General features: G+C 44.6%; 1 protein-coding gene across 3 annotated transcripts in view; it reads right to left on the bottom strand.

Moving 5' to 3' along the window:
* Window positions 1-17,846, bottom strand: part of cadm4 (cell adhesion molecule 4) — a 142,895-nt gene that overhangs the window by 31,493 nt on the left and 93,556 nt on the right. The window contains exon 1 of one of the 3 annotated variants that reach the window (XM_068569388.1): window positions 7,128-9,615. The exons of 1 other annotated variant lie outside the window; for it this stretch is intronic. In XM_068569388.1, coding sequence (XP_068425489.1) covers window positions 7,128-7,224 — 97 coding nt within the window. In that variant the 5' untranslated portion in view covers window positions 7,225-9,615. Of the gene's footprint in view, window positions 1-7,127; window positions 9,619-17,846 lie in introns of those variants that run through there. One more of the 3 variants, XM_068569390.1, reaches the window with a different exon arrangement.

A 17,846-nucleotide genomic window follows, 5' to 3' on the forward strand; every position in this document is an offset into this window, starting at 1 on the left:
GGCAGAAGAGGAGAGGGGGAGGAAAAGGGAGGAGACAGAAGGTTGGAGATAAAGAGATTGAGAGCAAGAGGAAAGACACTGAGGGACTCAACAAGTGAAAGTGGGTCCTTATGAACAATGAGTTCTTATGATTATAATAAGGATGCTTCTAAATACTGCTATTCATCTTTTTACATGCAAAAACATGCACATACAGAAAGGCCTGATGCCTCTGGCTAGTGTAACAGAACGCATCAACACATTTGAATACTTAATGCCTTATTATATCTCTAAGTGGTTGACGGTCTTGAACTTGGACACACTCGTACATACACACACACACACACGCACGCACATGCACGGATGGACCCATATAAACAAGAACAAAGCCACAAACAGGCCGGCATGCTCACACAAACAGATCACAGGTTGGACTGCGGCCCTGCCACCACCTGCGTGCACATTATTATTAGTTAAAATGCGCCCTTATCGTATGAATCTCGTATCGCGTCAATGGGAAAAGTGCTGAGCAGTGAGACCATCTCGGCAGCCTCGAAGGCACTTCACACATTCTCAATGCCATTTCTCACCCAGGTGCAAGCTAAACCAATTGATTACACTCCATTATTCCGATGTAATGGTTCTTATGAAAGGTATTTGGAAAGTGCTAAGGGGGGAATTATTCACCATTTTTGGCACTGCATATGCTCATAGACAAAGACACCTGTACGAACATTCATGTGTGTGCGCGCACACATACACTCACACGCGCGCGCGCGCATATACACACACACACACACACACACACACACACACACTCAGGATGCAAAGAAAACTTGCAGAAACTTCAGGACATTATCTTTCAAGCAAACCTGTTTGGCCCCTAAATCCAATATTTTCTAGACAAGGGTGCCGAGCAACAGCAGGGAGCCTCTTTGATGTTGCTGACAGCCCAGGAGTCAGTAATGAGAAGGTTGATTACACTCGGATTGGAGGGCCCTCTGTGTTTGTGGGTCGGACTGTTGACACCACTCGGCTGAGTCACATCCTGCTGAGCACAATGGACACCGTGCTACGACACTCGTAGATGCATGCACAATTAGCCATATGTAGTGGAATGTGATTGCCTTGAAGAGAGCACCAGCTTGCTGGGATCCTCAAACTAGTATTTACCAATTTGCAACCCTATTTGCATTTTCCTCTCTCCTTGGGAAAAAGTGTTGGCCGTGGGGAGAATTTAGAGAAAGAACGACACCAATATCGAAGCATGATGATGAAGCAGGCAATAAGAAGAGCCGATAAAGACGACAGGACTCTATACATTTCACTGCCGGGTCTCGCGGTGTCTCTGTGCTTTGTAAAGCACCTTCATGAGGCAGGAAATGAGACAAACAGATGGCGGCTGCCACGGCAGGAGTTGCTGACTTGACTGCTTTGGGCCAAAATGGATGTCTATATCAGCAACCGAGTGTATCCTGAGTTTCAGTGTGTGTGCCTTCATATAGGTGTATGCACACATGCACAATAGGTGGGCATGTACATCGGGTGTGCAAATGCAAGAGCTGCAAGATGCATATTGCAATTAAGCTGGTTTGACATCATCTGATCCACCAACTTCATCCAAATTTAATTCTCCCCTCGATTTTAATCTCTTTTAATTAAATACTCAAAGACTACATATTCATCACGTCAGGGGTAACAGAGAGACACAGTGGATATTGAACTGAAGACGGAAAGAAATCAAGAGGGATGAAGACAAAGGGGACTCTAATACTCTGTGGAACAGAAGAAAAAAATCTTGACAATTACCACTAATTGTAGTCATTATTGCTCCCATTCTCTGCATCAATATTGTGATTCATATCGGTAGCCATCAAGGCCTGCCACCGCCATCCCAATTATTTTTCTAATGGCTGTTATTAATCATCACCATGGCAACTGGCCTCGGCCACCATTGTTTTAAGCGATGTTAATGGTGATACTCCTGCTGTGCATCTTAACCCAGCTAGAGCAGCGTCTGTAGGCAATTGTTGACCCATCACAACCAACAGAGAAGAGAGGGCTTCAAGTGGGAGAGACTCCAGACAAGGAAAGTGGTGAAAAGTTGGGTTCTGGGAGGAGGCCAGAAAGACACATTTGCTGTCCATTTGCACACCCACTTCTCCTGACAGCTGCCAACCCTTCAAAAGGAAATTAGCTGTAGTGGCATGGCAGTAAAGTGCGAATAAAAACGCGACAAAGTAAAGCAGATTAATAAAAATGTGTAAACCGCTGTTGCGAGCTGCATGGCTGGCATCCGTTGTCTCCTGCTGAGAGATGCCACGCAGAAACACCTGCTGGCTGCTGGTGGATGATCAGTCTGGGCGACGGGAACAGAGGCCTGGAGAGACGATGGGGAAGCGAGTGCTCTAACCAGGAAATGATCTTGGGGAGTTAGTTAGGAAGTGATGGTTTTGGCATAATAATGCAGCTGGCGGGGGCTGGACGGAATTCGACGAGAGATGACGCATACTCTTCCACTCCCGCTCCTAACGCAGCTGGGTACGGCACTTAAGTTTGACTTGAGGTTTTATAGGCTGCCATTCACATCAAGGCCATGAGCCTGTGCTTCTGATCACCAACATAAGTACAGTACAGAGGGGAATGAGAAGGAGGGGGAGGGAATCAACCTCTGTGACAGAGGTATTAATCTGGCCCCCATTAAAACCTGTGCCCATAATAAAACACTGCACGCGTCAATTCATATTAAGAGAGAAAGCTCAGCACAATCGATACCCTGGTAGTGCAGTGACTGCTATGATCAACGAATAAATAAGACAGCAGGGGGAACAACAACAATCACTTCTCTCTCCATCCAAGCGGGGGCAGTATTTCTTAGCAGTGAATTGGTGCTTCTCATCATTTCAGATACGTCTACCCCTACTGTCAGTGGGGAAAAAAACTGTCTTTATTTACTACAGCAATAGAGATCAGAGCAGGGCCATGATTTCAAAATACATAAACAAATAAATAAATAATAGTCGTGCAAATTAATAAGACAAGGTTGTTCAGGGGCCCTTCCTAATGGTCCCGCAATGGGGTTGAGTTATAAGCCGAGGGAGGCAGGGGATAGAGGGACAGAGGCAGGGGATGAAGGGAGGTGTGGAGAGTTAAAAGAGGGGGATTTGGGAGGCAGCCAGGTGGACTGCATGCTCACCCTTGGTCACGGTAAATTCTAGGAAACCGCTTCACTGGTGCAGGGTTAGCGGGCTGAATTACCGCCTTGCTGCGTCTCTCTCCCTCGGTTGCACACTCTCTCTCTTTCCCTCCACGTCTCGGCGAGAGCGAGGAGAGGAAGAGAGAGAGAGAGCAAAAAGACAAGCCACATAAGAGATGAGCTGTCTCCATTTGCCCCAAACAAGCCCCCATGTATCCTTGAAGTAGTGCAGTCACTGTCTCCCTATTCATTATCTTTCATTATCTTTCAATTGGAAGAGGTCCAAGAACTTGTGTTTTTTTTGCATGCTGGCCACGTATTTACAAGGGAATCGATGCAGGCGAATACAAAGCTCGACCCCGTATGCCATCACTGCTTTAATTAAAACAATAACAGCAGCTCATAGTTTACAGTCTTATGGGGTCGTCCGTTGGCAACTTCTCCATCTCCCCCCATCTGGATGTACATTTTTTTGCAGTTATCCCCCGAGTCTAGGAGGCGAGCTGGTTTCCACAGTGTGTATGCAAATGTGGTTTGCGATGTTTACGTGTGTGTGTGTATGTACACTCGCTCCAGGTTAATCACAGAGTTTTGCGGTGTACTGACTCCATAAAATAGCTGACTTTGAGGTTCTTCTCCTCCATGCCTCCGTCTTTAGACCCACAGCTCTCCCCCGTTCCCTCTCCCCTCTTTCTCTTACCAGTCTAAAATGATCACTCCAACTATCTGGGGAAGCCAGAACTCTGCCAATCAAATCCTGTGCAAAGAAGAAGAAGAAAACAAACTCCCTCTATAAATAATACATAATCCGTTACAAATCTCACTCTTGTTTTTCTCTTTACCTTCATTCTGTCGCTTTCTCCTGTCCTCCTTTCCTTTCCTTATTGAGCGAACCCCCAACCCCCACTCCCGCTTCCACTTAAACCACAACTCATAATTCTCCCCTCACGCTGTCTTCGTGTCTAATTTCATTCTCACCATTTCCCTTTTTCTCCTTTTATTCAAACCCACAGTCTCTCAATCCCTCTCCCCCACCTTCTGCCTGATCTAACCCTTGATCCATCTTCCCTTCATCAGTCCATTTTCCTTTCTTCCTGTCTTCTGTCTCCTTCTCTTCTCCCTTATCTATTATTGCACGGCTCACCATGCATCTTCCTCATCAGTGCTGTCCTAAAGATCCTCTGTCTCCCTCCTGGGCCTCAGGAGGATTGTTCCAACTCTTTCTTTCTCCCGTTAGCTGCCATCTCACTCCTGTCCCTTCTTCCTTTTCTTTCTTCATGTCGTCCTCCCCCCCTCGTCTTCAATAGTTTCCTTCCAAGCTGCAATAGGCTTTCATTCCCCTTGCAATCTCTCTCTGTCTCTTTTTCTGACTCAGTGGGAATCTTTTCCAGCCTCTCTGCTGGTTCTATCTCCACTCTCTCCTTCACTAAATGTGATTTGTTCTGCAGCTCAAGTCTGCAGCATAATCGCTCTGTTTTTATAGTGTGTCAAGAGAGCGGAAGCAAGGAAGCAAGTGAGCAAGGGAGCAAGGGAAAGACAAAAAAAAGTGAGAGGAGTGAATGGGACAAGAGGACCAAACAAATGATAGGAGCAGGAAACCTGCTCAGTTTTTCCTCTCTCTTTCAAGTTCTTCACTATTTTTGCTTCTTTTAATTGCAAGTTGTTTTGCTTATCCCTCTCTCCATTTTCTATCCGTCTTTGTTTCTCTCTCCGCTTGTGTTTCCTAATCTCTCTCTCTCTCTCTACACTTGGCAGGAACTTCCGACCCTCTCCCCATCACCCAATGGTGTACTGTGAGCACTGCACTGCTAATCAGCAAAATCAGCATAACACTGTCTCCATTCACTCTTGACCTCTCATTAGAAACATTTACTTTCATATATTTATTTATTTCACATCCTGTTTTTAACTCTCTGACTTTGCTCCCCAGTCACACTCACTCCATCCTCTGCATTGAAATATGTTGTCTTCTTCTTCTCATCCCCTTTCCCTTTTACCTCCTCCCCTCTCAGCTCTGGCATATCTTGTTTTGACCTTCGCCTCTTTATGTCTCTCCGGCCCTTTGGCGTAGGCCTATTTCAATCACCTCATCCCTCTCTTACCCGATCCCCTCATCTTTCCTCTCCCGCTGCATTGCATCTCTCTGATCGCTCTCCTCTTGTCCACTCATCCCATTACTTATTCCCCTCTCTTGCTCACCTCTTCTTACCCTTCACAAACCACCATCATCCTCTCTCTTTCCTGTCTCCTCTCTCCCGTTTTCTGACAGTTAAAGCTGGTTAGCGCTATCTACTGTGCAGTGTTTTATGGCCCGGGTCTGTCACAGCCCCAACAATCCTGCGACAATGGCCACCACACACCCCCCAACAGCAGCTTAAAGGAAATTTACAGGGCTATTACGCGGCGGCTACCACACTGGAGATTCAACACAGCCAAAACAACTGGTCTTCAAAATCCACCACATTGCTGCTTTCCCTTTGGTATATATCTGTGGCACACTTGTACGAGTGTGATGCAGATGAATGTGTATGTGGGAGAGCGAGGGAACGTACGGGCGTGTGCAAATATAAAATCAAGAGTGCTTGTGTCAAATGTGCACCAGAGAGTATGAGTGTGTGCATGTGCACATGTAAGCCCCGACAAAAAAATTCCCCACTGGCATGAATTACATAACTACGTTAACCGCCAAGACACAAACTCCTTCTTCCACGGTTTCCCTCTCTCTCCTATCGATACCCCCACCCAGCATCCCACAAAACACTATGTCCTTCTGTTGATCTAATATGCAAAAAAAAAAAAAAAAAAAAAAAACTAATTGAGATTTTGGCAGGCACATGGGGAGAATGCACAGCGCACTGCAGCACAACACTTGTTTAGCAATGAGTAGCGGGGGAAAGAACATCTGACTGTATTCGACGCATGATAATAATAATGACAGGAGGTATTAATAGCACTTCGCAATTCCGCCACTGATCCTATGCTGTTTTTCCTCCCCATTGCTGCCTCGTGTTCAATGAGTCTTATGACATTTGGATCAAACCTCGACCTCATGCAGCTCTTTTTGAGGCTTAGTCTCTTTATTTATCTTTACCGCCAGTCTCCATCTTTCTTGCACACACAACAGTCTGCATTGTTCTCTATCTCTGTCTCTCTATTTCAGCCTCCACTGCTCCCCTGCATACAGTCCAAGTTTCTAGCTGGCCAGGTCCCTCTTTGCTCGTGTCTGTCTCTCTTTCAATATATATTGGTCTCTTTCATTGCACTCAACATATTCTCTTTCTTTTTGGCGACCTCTCCATATGGCTACCCATATCCATCCTACTCTGTGGTTTAACTTTCTTTTATAATGTTCTTCAGAGGAGAGCTGAGAAAAAATATTTCAGCCACTCTCATCTCTCTCTTTCACTGTGTTTTCATTTGTGACTGATTCCCTTCAAGTCTTTTGGTCCATCCGTCCACCCTCTTTTTCTCTACTTCTTATTCTTTGGTCCTGTTACCTCCTGGGAATTTGCTACTCTCTTTCCATTCACTTTAGACTTTATCTTGATTACGAAATCCAACATAATTATCAGCATTTTGAACAACTCATCGGAAGCTCTCATTTGGTGATTTAATCACAAGCTATTCCTCTCTTGGTCATGTGCTGGGCACTGCACTGGATCTCTTTCCTGTATCAATTTACTCCAATTAGTACATGTTACACATGTGTGTTCTCTTTTTATATGACATCACATCACAACAAATATCTGCAGGGAGTTTAAATGACATAAAATTGCCACTTCCTGGCTGCAACATGAAAAGAGTGTATACATGAACTTTTTATGCTCGTTTTTGTGACATATTTGGTGTTTAATGACACCTGAGCTTCCCTCTGGAATCCAAACTGCACGTGTCATTTAATCTGTGTATGTGTGTGTATGCACATGTGGGTGTTGATGTGTGCACGACTTACGAGTGATGCAGAGCAGGACCAGGACCAGGCTGCGTAGGGCCAGAGAGAAAGGGGCGGGAAGGAGGCGGCAGAGGACAGAGCTCTGGACAGGCCTCATCGTGTACTGAGACACTCTGTGTGTGTGTATGTGTGTGTGTATGTGTGTGTGTATGTGTGTGTGTGTCTGTGTGCGCGCGCGTGGGTGTGTGCGTGTACGTTTGATCAATGGCTCCTCTGTGACCCTGGCTGCACTGCTACAGACAAACTAGTACGCCCTCCCACCCAGACACACACACACACACACACACACACACACACTTCCTGATTTGTTCTCAACTGCAATGCTGCAGACACGTGCACACGCTAACTGCCCAGATTCACTTCAGCGCAATCAGGGAGAAGTTGTTGTTTAAGGACAACCCAAGAAAGGACTTCTATGTGCTCCACTGCATCACAACACATGCGAAGAAATGATTTAGCTGCTAAGGAATTGCGGCAAGGGCTTGCATGCAATCCACAGACGCTTGGCCTGAGCCCAGGGCGCCAACAGAGCTGGCGATTGAGACACTATATCACAATGCCCATAGAGATGAGTTTAGAGCAACAAAAAGTTCCACTGTTGACTTTAGCCACTGCTACTTGGAAAGAATTCACAAGGTGCATTGTCCTATATCCATACAGTGTAGAGGATTTTCCTCTACAAAGCTGCAGAGGAGCTCAGTCCCTTCTAAGAAACACAACGTCAAAGCAAACGCTGCTATGCTAGCTATTTTCTACCACAGTGCTCTGAGCCTCCTGAGACCAAAGACTCTCAGATCAATAAACCACAAAAACCAATACCAAGTTCTTGCCAAAGCAGACCTGCAACACAGTGTTATTTGCCTGCAAGAGTATTCAGTAATGGCAGCTTTCCAATTAACCAAATAAGAAGCAACTTAATTAGCTCATCAGCAACTGCACACTGCACTGTCAAATTGGGAGCTAAGCTAGCTCTGAGAGGCGCCCCTACAATCTGCCACACAATTAACCACAACAACAGACTACTTGTCTCGTATAGGTCAAACCACACTGCTTTGAGGAACTAAAAACATCAATAACACTATATTTCAGTCAGACACAGGCTGAGAAACTGTCTTCCAAAGCAAGTATCTCTACTGTTGGTGACTGAATGCTAAGTTTTGAAATAGAGCGACCTACGTTGTTGTGCCCTCGAGGACAGAGAAATCCAGGGCAACGATGTTGAGTTTCCAACACATTGTATTTCAATGAGTCAAACAGGGTTTTTCTGCACTTCTCACCCGACAGATCGGCAGGAAGAATTCAATGTTCCTTTGAACTATCGCCAAACCGCCCAGGCCACTGGAGAGATGGAGACACTTTCTTACCACAACTCATCTGGAGATCGCTAAGGTTAAATAAAAGCCATTGAGCTTGAGTGCAGCTCTATACTGTAAAGTGGAAGTGCTTACCCTGTGTAGAATAACCAACCTGCAAGGGGTTGAGCAAACTGCAGTCAGATGTGTTAGTTTCAGATATTACACTTTTCAGTCTGCTATTTCACCCCTGAGACTTGCACATTGCTCACACAAGAAACCTACTTTTATTCGCTTGAATGGTGGAATTTTTCGATACGCTATCATGTATACACTGTAGCGTAAATGGACAGTGATTTTAACATGGTCATTTTAGACCCTCAGAATAATCACATGCTATCAGACAGTGTAATCGTGAAGCATTGACCTGCCTTACTCTTCCTTTGCTCCACTGGGTGCACTCCAGATAAACACTTACTTGTACACACTGAACTGAAAGTCTGCCCTGTTTAAGATCCAGAAAGAGTTCCGCTGATTGTCAGGATCTAATGCGCCGTTGGTCTCTGGGTGACTGTTGCTCATGTGTTTGTATGTGCAAGTATGTGTGTTTAATATGTGTATTTGTAGTGGAAAGACAAAACGTGATGACCTGTACCACACACCTCACTGAGCCCTATCTGACGGAATAAAGTGCGAGAGTCCTCCTTAGATTACTACACTGCACGATGCCCGCTCTCTCTCACTCTCTGGACCACTGCAAACACAATGAGCCCTAACCGCGATGGCCCTGACACTTCTGGCAAAGCCGAAAGCGGATCATTGCCAATCTTCCCTACGGCGCCGACTTTACCGGTCAACTGGCTGACGCTGAGAAAATTACTCTCTGTTGGTTGTTACCAGCAACTCAGGTCTGACAGGTGTGGGGCCCGACAGCAGACAGACTGCAAAACAATATATACTCGATTCACTTGCTCAAATTGATCTTCTCAAATTGTGTTTAGTTTATCCAGTCTGCCCTCTTTCGCTCGCCCCTCCTTCAGTCCTCCAGTCAATCCGCCATTAGTTCCTTGAAGGCTGTCCTCCTTTCGCTTCACTTCGGTCCGGTTGATCTATGAAAATTGCTATAATCCTGATGTGGTGTAGTTGTTGATCACATCCATCTGCCCGTGGATCGTTTTTCTCTGTTCCACTTGTTTATATAACCCTGGCCACCCTCCCCTTGCTTAGAACGTGTGTGTCAGTGTGGGATCAGTGTCTGCATATTTTGCATAGTATTCTGTGAAGGTTAGAGATGTGTGTGTGTGTGTGTGGATGGAAGCAGTGACAACGGTTCTCTTTCAGGTCAACAAACAGTGGCGATGTGTGTGTCTGAATGTGCTCGTCTGTCCAGTGTTGACTGACGCAGAGTGTACATTTGGCTGCCTGTTTGGCCCTTTCACTATCTACTACCCATTAATTTATCCTTGCAGGCACACACAGAGGCATCATAGTGCCTCTTTATGTTAAATGGACGTTTTTACGGCTGCAGGGATGCACACGGCTGTCTGCTGACTAGAACTGTGTAGATGTTTATGTGTGGCATTTGTAATTCAACGTGAATGTGGATATAGCAGACATGAACGGGACTATGCCCGTGTTATGATTTATGTTGATGTGAACCTGGCTCAATAAAAGGTATCAGCTCCATATTTTTACACTGATGAAACAGAAGTCATTGCGAACAGCTTGTCCAACTTGTCAGTATATTTTGCATCGACAAATCGCGCATAATGAAATTCCTTTGTTCATGCTCATTGCCACATGTACTAACATTACTGCTATTGGCAATAAAACTGGCAATACAAAGCCAATGGTGGAAGCTAACTACAGTAGACTCTGTGTCTTTGACTTTCATTGTCTTGTAAAGTGCGAAAGGCAACACAGTCTTGTTATTATAATAGCTCCTCTACTTGTTCTTAATCAACTGATCATAAACTATCAGTTCTAATCTGCCACACGCTGTATTTATAAACATCTTCATGCATTCAATTTGAAACATGCTGTTCCCTATTATCAAGTCAAATAAAGTCAAATTTATTTATCAAGCGCTTTTAACCAAATAGGGTCATCACAAAGTGCTTTATAGAGCAACAAAGGACATGATTACAGACAAAAAAAGAACATCACAAACATTGCACTACTGGCGAGTGTGTGTGTGTGTGTGTGTGTGTGTGTGTGTGTGTGTGTGTGTGTGTGTGTGTGTGTGACAAAGTCCCTGTGTGGGTAACCCCCTGATGGGTATATTTGTTTTTGTCGCAGTGTGTGCGGAAGGAAGGGAGGTAATGGCAAATTGTGTCCCCTATCCCCCTTTCCTTTTTTTCTCTGTCTCTCTCTCTCCCTCTCTCATCCAAATCAAATTTTTAATGGGCTTCATTGGTGCCACCGTGGAATAAGTGTTGCCAAAGCACTTAAGGGGCTTAAGTCAGCAGCGTGCTGAAAATATTAAGCACTCAAACAGCCTTACAAGGATCCCTGCCTGCTTAAGTATGCCAGGGAGGTCGTGCCAGCATTTAATACCAATGGTATTAAGGCGCTCCGACATGGGAGAGGGACAGAAATATAGATATATACAGTATGCACCGCAACAGGGAATAGATAGATGGGAAAGATGGGAGGCTGTTATTTGAGAATGGCACGTGGCATGAGGGAGAGTCAAAGAGATGGGTGGACTTATGGTGTAGTAGGGAGGTGAAGAAAGGAGTGCAACTACAGACAGAAAGGAGAGACAAGAAAAGTGAAAATAAGAGGTGAGGTGAGACACAAGGGAGGAGAAGAGAAACAAGCAGTGTAGAGGAGGAGAGATGCGAGGGAATCGGGCCAAGGTGTGGGAGGTAAGGGTTGATGGGATAGCTGTGAACCAGCAGCAGAGAGGTAATGTAGAGATTCTATCGGGAGGCTTATCCAAGATTAAATTTCTCTTTGTCCTTAAGGCGCTTCTTGGGTTAGCGGAAGTGTTGAATTTATTTCTTATGTCTCCCTTGAGGTTGTATGTATTTTGTTGAGCATGTGTGAGCATGTTGTGGAGGTTACATGTATATATGTGTCTGTGTAGGAGTGAATCTTAAGGGGTCTATTGCTGGCACCGTGTGAAGGAGGGCATGTGCTACTAAAAGGTAAAGATAAATCAAATGAACATCTCCCCAAGGGTGGACCCAAGTAAGCACCACAGAATGAGTGTGGTTACATTAACGTAGGAATGTGAACTCATACATATAGATATTCATGAATATAGATTATGGATATTGAGTGCAATTCCAATAGTAGTTTGAAGTTGTTTTGAAAAAAAAAGTATAAAGTTTGTTTTATGGAGCTGCCACAAAGTCCCAGACTACCAGAAAGTTTAATCACTCACAGGAAAGTATTATCTGAACTGTCCTGATTGATTAATTTCCTCTGGGATTCTATCCAGTGTAAACAAAATACACAATATTATACAACTACTGTTATAGATACTGCAAATGGGCTTGATTCCTCATACGCTATCTTTGCCATTTACAAGAAGAACATCATAAATACCAAATTGTAAACATATTTTTCTGTTAAAAACTGCTATTTTTACCCGGGTCTGAGTAAATCCACATCATGCTCAGCCCCTCCTGGCCTCCCACTCAGTTTCTCCTTCCGTCTTTCTGGTTTCTTGTTTGTCTGGCTTGCTGTTAATAGCTAGCCTTGAGACATGCACTAGCTAATTCAACTGGGTTTGCTCTGAACTCTCTAATTAGAAAAGTCACAGTTCCCCGATCTATGGACACTATCAGTGACTTCATTTTCTGGAGGTACCACTCAGGCTACTTCCTGCACACCTCACGCTCCCGGGCACAGGGATCAATACGGCCCAATCATTTGGGTACATTTCAAGTAACAGCACTCGTCTTTCTTCACACATTTTAGGATTACAAAGTTTTGATTTTCTGTATTTTCCACAGTCTGTCGGCAGCAGAGTCTGGCAAATAAATACAAGTCAATATGGCTGACATCATGACAGGCTAACAAGAATACAAAACAGATATTAGTATTTGAGTTACTGGCGGTCTGAAATTACATGTTGAATACATGAGCAGGCAGGGTGTTTTTTCATCCGGTCATACTTTGTCTCACTTCTCTCCACGGTAACCTAGGTGATAACCTCCCCGTCTGGCAGACATAAGACTTAGCAATGTCTTTTCACTGGTTTTACAGGATGTCAGGAGAGGCATTAAAGGTGGCCATAGTAGCCATCCTATTATTAGTCTCATCCCAATATGCATCAAGCATGCATCAAAAGGGACATTTTTGGAAAATTCTTTCCGAGCATGACAAAGAACTGAGCATGCATTTTAGAATAAAACACTCAAGTGACAGAATGCAAGAACTAAAGATGGAGAATGCTATAGATTTCCGGGGACTGGTGTCGATGAAGAAGCCGGTCGAAGCGTGCTACTTAGAAAAGAATATAGGAATTCTCTTCAGTCTGCATTCATCAGATAGAGCTGTTATTTACCACACACAGGACTGAGAACCTTTCTCACTTGCTTTTATTTTTTCTAATTTTTTTATTTGCTTTCATACAATTTATCTGTACAAAAACTTCAGATACAAACAAGAGCTTTAAGACTCTCAGGTCAAAAACAATAAAACGAGACCCCTGCTAATTGCTCACAGAAAAAAAATGTGGAAATGAACCAAAACACACCAAAATATGCTTTCTTTTTTCCAAGAACAAATTGGATATTCTTGTAATAAAAAAACAAGTCAAACCTGTGATAAATAAGATGAAGTTAAAACTTTCTGAACTGGAAAAAAACCTTCCCACGAAATGTAAACCCAGCAGCCATTACTTTTCCTACAAAACGTAATTGGCCCAGCAAATTAGGATGTGTATTTTGTCGGAGACAGGCTTGCAGGGTGAATGAATGAGTAGCCCCTGGGACACACCAGGAATTATACTGAGTCAAAGCTGCCGTTTGGGTGAAATTATTAGAATACTACCTTTGCTAGTTTGAAAAGTTGCAAAAGGAAACCAACAGGCGTACAGGTTGTGTGTGAAAAGGGCTTCTAAGAAAGACCATGTGTAACACTAGCAGTCAGATGCAGCGGTATTCACGGGAGCAGCAGGTTTTCACATTTGCTCTGATAAAGAGAACTCCAGGATACAAGGTGCTGGAGTATATAGACCAACAAGGCGGAAGGCTTTTCAATGCAGACGTGACACTTAAATGTGTTCTTGGCCCCTGCTGTGTCCATACAATGCATCCATAGAAAGGCACACAGTTTAAGTATGAGAAGGCATTAGAGGCATATTATATTATGCAGAACCATGAAAGGCCCCCCCGATTGGGATTCGACAGAGCGCTAAGCTCCGTCATCCCTTGTTCAGTAAGATAAATGCAAACAGTGTTACCTGCCAAGTTGAGAACGTACTGTTGGAGCTTCCTAACGAGTGTTTCCGTGTGCGCTGTGAGCCACATGCTACACAGCTACACGCTGGGAGCAACACTCATTATCCATGTGGCATCATACCTCCCAGTGACAGGCCGCGACTCCGCGTACACTGTTTCCTCTGCTGCAGTGCATGTGTCAGTCTCTCTTCTTTGTGTTCTCTGTGCACGTGCACTTAAACATCCGCGTGTTGAAAGCTCCTTGATGTGTGTGTGTGACAGATAGGTGTGACAGATAGGTCACCACTGTGCCTATATATGCAGGCTCCAGTTCGCTATCGTGCTCTTTAGTTTCCAGGTATATGCGTGTGATGTGTTACTGATGTGTATGTCAACCTGTCAAGGCCACAGCTTCTGATGTTTAATGTGTGTGCGCTGTGTGCAGGAGGATGGTTGGTGCATTTCTGTGTAGCAGGAAGCAGGGGTGTGGACCAGGTTAGCCGTGTGCTGCCGGTGGGAGAGTGTGGGGGACTTGAATTGTGCCACCTCACCGGGGGCTACGCTGCCAACCGCCTTTCCCCCAGTCCACCAATTCACAAATGCCTAACAAAGGGATAATTTCTCCCCCGCATGATATAATCTTTCCTTTCACCCAATGCCTCAATGGAGTCCTTTATGTGTTTTTTTTTTATCACATCTCTCTTTCCCCTCCCTCCTCCATCTCTTTCTGTCTTTCTCACTCTGTTGCTTCTCCAACCCCCCCTCCCCTCCCCTCCCGCTTGTCTTTCTCTCCCTATTTGCCCTCTTTCTGCCTCTGTTGCTTTCATCCGATCCTTTTCTTGCTCTACTCTTCTCTTGCTCTGACCTTACAGAGGGTCTTTACACTGAAGTCACTCTTGTTACTCTTTCTCTCTCTCTCTCTCTCTGGAGGAAAATCACACACTCATCAGTTTGCCGGCTCTGTTCCTGACGAGCAGGCTCGCAAGGAGAATATTAACGAAGCTCCTCAGCCAATTAACACCTAAAGCACATAACAACCTTTTATGCCAGCAGACACACTCGCATGCACGTCTACGTGCTGCACATGCACGGACACAAACACTTGCAGGAAAATACACACATTGGCTGCCACACACAGTTTGACCTAAACACACCTCCTCACACGAGCAAAGAGGCTCACATAAACAGAAGCACACGTACAGGCCTCAAAGCAAGGAGGCACTTTCACACATGAGCACGTGCACGTACACACACACACACACACACACACACACACACACACACATTCTAATAGATTGTGCTGATGTGGGTGTCGAAGGAGGAGGACATTTATAGGAGCAAAGGGAAGTAATGTGGAGAGAAAGGAGGTGCAAACAAAGTGGTGAGCAGCAGTGAGGTAGAGAGGGAGAAGGAGAGAGAGGTGAGGAGAGAGGGTGAGAAGGAAAGATTGTGAGCGCGAGGAGAAAGACTGATTTATGGAGTGTGAAGAAAAGCATAAAAAAGGGGGGAAAAAAAATCAGTGATAGAAGGTTAACGTGGCTTGGCTTCTCCTGACATGGTTCATGCTAATTTGTAAGTTTTAATAGCGGGTCAGTGCACGCACGGCACGCACGCACGCACACACGCACGCACCTATTGGACAATGAAATAAATACACATACTTATCTTCGCCAGGACAACACGATGCATAAAACATGGCGGTAGAAAGGGCATTAGCAGCAGACCTTTGCGCGTGTGCACACACGCACACATTTTTGGACACATGTGGGGCAGTATCCTCGTATGCATAAAACATGATGAGAGACAGCAGGAGCAGGGGGCGTGAGGGAGACAGAGAGAACAAGTGCGAATGGACAAAAAGCGTATGGTAATGACCCGAATAACGAAAGGCTGCTGCCAGGAGAGGGGAGTCAGAGAGTGAGAGGGGGACAAGTGTGAATGTGGTAAAGTGATGGTGAGGAGGGAGAAAGAGGAACTTTCCTCACGGCCTGCTGCTTTTGGATTGAACAGCGTGCAAATGAAAAATGGAGATGAAATAATTAGACAGGCTGACTAGAGGCGCTCATCTAAATATGTAAATGCACTTAATTTTCCTTTGATTTGCTCCACTGCTCCCCTATCACTCTCTCCCACTTCTATCTCCCCCACTTTCTGCCTACCATTCTCTCTCTTTCTCATCTGTTCCCATTCCACTCTCGCTTCATGCTTTTCATCTCCTCTGTCTCCCTCTCCCTCTCGTGACTCTTTCTACTCTGTCTGCATATTCAAGCTACAATATGTTAATACGCCATAGGTATGTCAGCTTGATTATACGCTGTTTTATGGATTTGCAGGAGTCAGAGAAAGAGAGTGTGTTTAATTAGTTAATTCACGCCTGTCTGACAGTGATGGGTGTGCATGTCTGTGCACGTTATACACACAGTCACATGTATCCATGTGAACATATTTTTGAGAAAGGATAGATTTGAATAAGACAATCTTAAAATCATTTTTACTTTTCTTACTGGGCAGTAGAAAGCAATTTGTGAAGCAATCCCTAAAGTTCAGCAATAGGTAATGCGACGCTTCAGCAGTGTTTCCACAGACACCGTTACTTTTTGAGCAGCATCACATCATGTCTCTTTGTTGCCAGAATGCAGTTACGGCAGCTACAGCACCCTAAGAGCAATTGCTTGGATGAAGATACCTACTTGATTTGGCTAAATCCAACAACTGGAGCCTCATTAGAGATTGAAGCAATTTTTTGCTTCGCTTCATTTTTGTAAATTTGAGCGCTGGGCTGTTGACGCTCCTTCATTACATTGGAGGTTGTCCTGGTCCAGCTGGCATTTACCCTTAACCATCTTGTTTTGCCTGTTCAACACCTCCACAGCACACGTATCACACATCTATGGACTGCTTTCATTACTGATCTACTAACTCCATTGTTATTTGTTTTCTTTGCGTTAACCGTAGCTTTTTTGTTTTACATATAGCCTTGCATGGACTCCCTCCTTGTCACATCCACTCTGCCAGTTTGTGACAAATCGGTGAAAAACGTAGTCTACGTGGAGATATGATTCCCACTTCAGGTGCAGAGGTCCAGGGTTCAATTCCTGGAGGAGCAAACAACGGAGTGGGTGGAACAGAAATGTCAGCTATGAGAGCAGTGCATGGATGTTTTGAAGGTGAAGAAGAAGAAGATGATGTAGGAAGGGAGAAATAGTGGGTGTATATATATATATATATATATATATATATATATATATATATATATATATATATATATATATATATATATACACACACACACACACACACATACATACATATACTGTGTATGTAGCTGTGCTTCATATCATAATTAATTGACATGCTTAAAATTGGCAGCTTTAAGCAGGGATGTCTCCTGTTGTTAAATGCCTGTTGCCTTGACTCCTCTCTCCTCTTGTCTCTTCCTCCGCACACATCGCTTGTGGGTGGGACTAAGACGTGTGGAGAGGAGGCGACTAAAGGAATTGAGAAGACAAGTTAGCATAGTGAAAGCACCCCTCGTGAGCACAAGGGCCAACATTTATAGAGCTGAAATGCCGAGGTGAGCCCAATCAACCCTCCCATGTCAGCCAGCTGTTGGTTCTCCCTAAACAAGCAAAGCACCTACTGCACAGCGCTAAGCTTGCAAGAAGCTAGTAGCCACTGATCTCAAATTAAACCAGGAACTCTCTCTGTCATCTCAGTGCCCCATCTCCACCTGAGAACCTGAGCAAAGTGGACATAGTTTGCTCTAATTGCAACAAAACAAAATGCAGGTTTTTCGCTAATTTTTTGGAATCACACGAAAATGTGGGGCTAATCTTGTCCACTTGCGTATTTCTTTTGACTTCGTATGCCAACACATTATGTCACACACACACACACACACACACACACACACACACACACACACACACACACACGTACCTTTTACATTGGAGGAGGGCATTGCTTCACGGCCACCATGAAGATGATTGATAACTCTTTCACACACATACAGTGTGACACATGAGTTTCAT

The sequence above is a fragment of the Clinocottus analis genome, unplaced genomic scaffold, assembly GCF_023055335.1.
Source record: "Clinocottus analis isolate CAN_PGR_092001 unplaced genomic scaffold, fCliAna1.0.p SCAF_9, whole genome shotgun sequence".
NCBI classification, from domain to species: Eukaryota; Metazoa; Chordata; class Actinopteri; order Perciformes; family Cottidae; genus Clinocottus; species Clinocottus analis.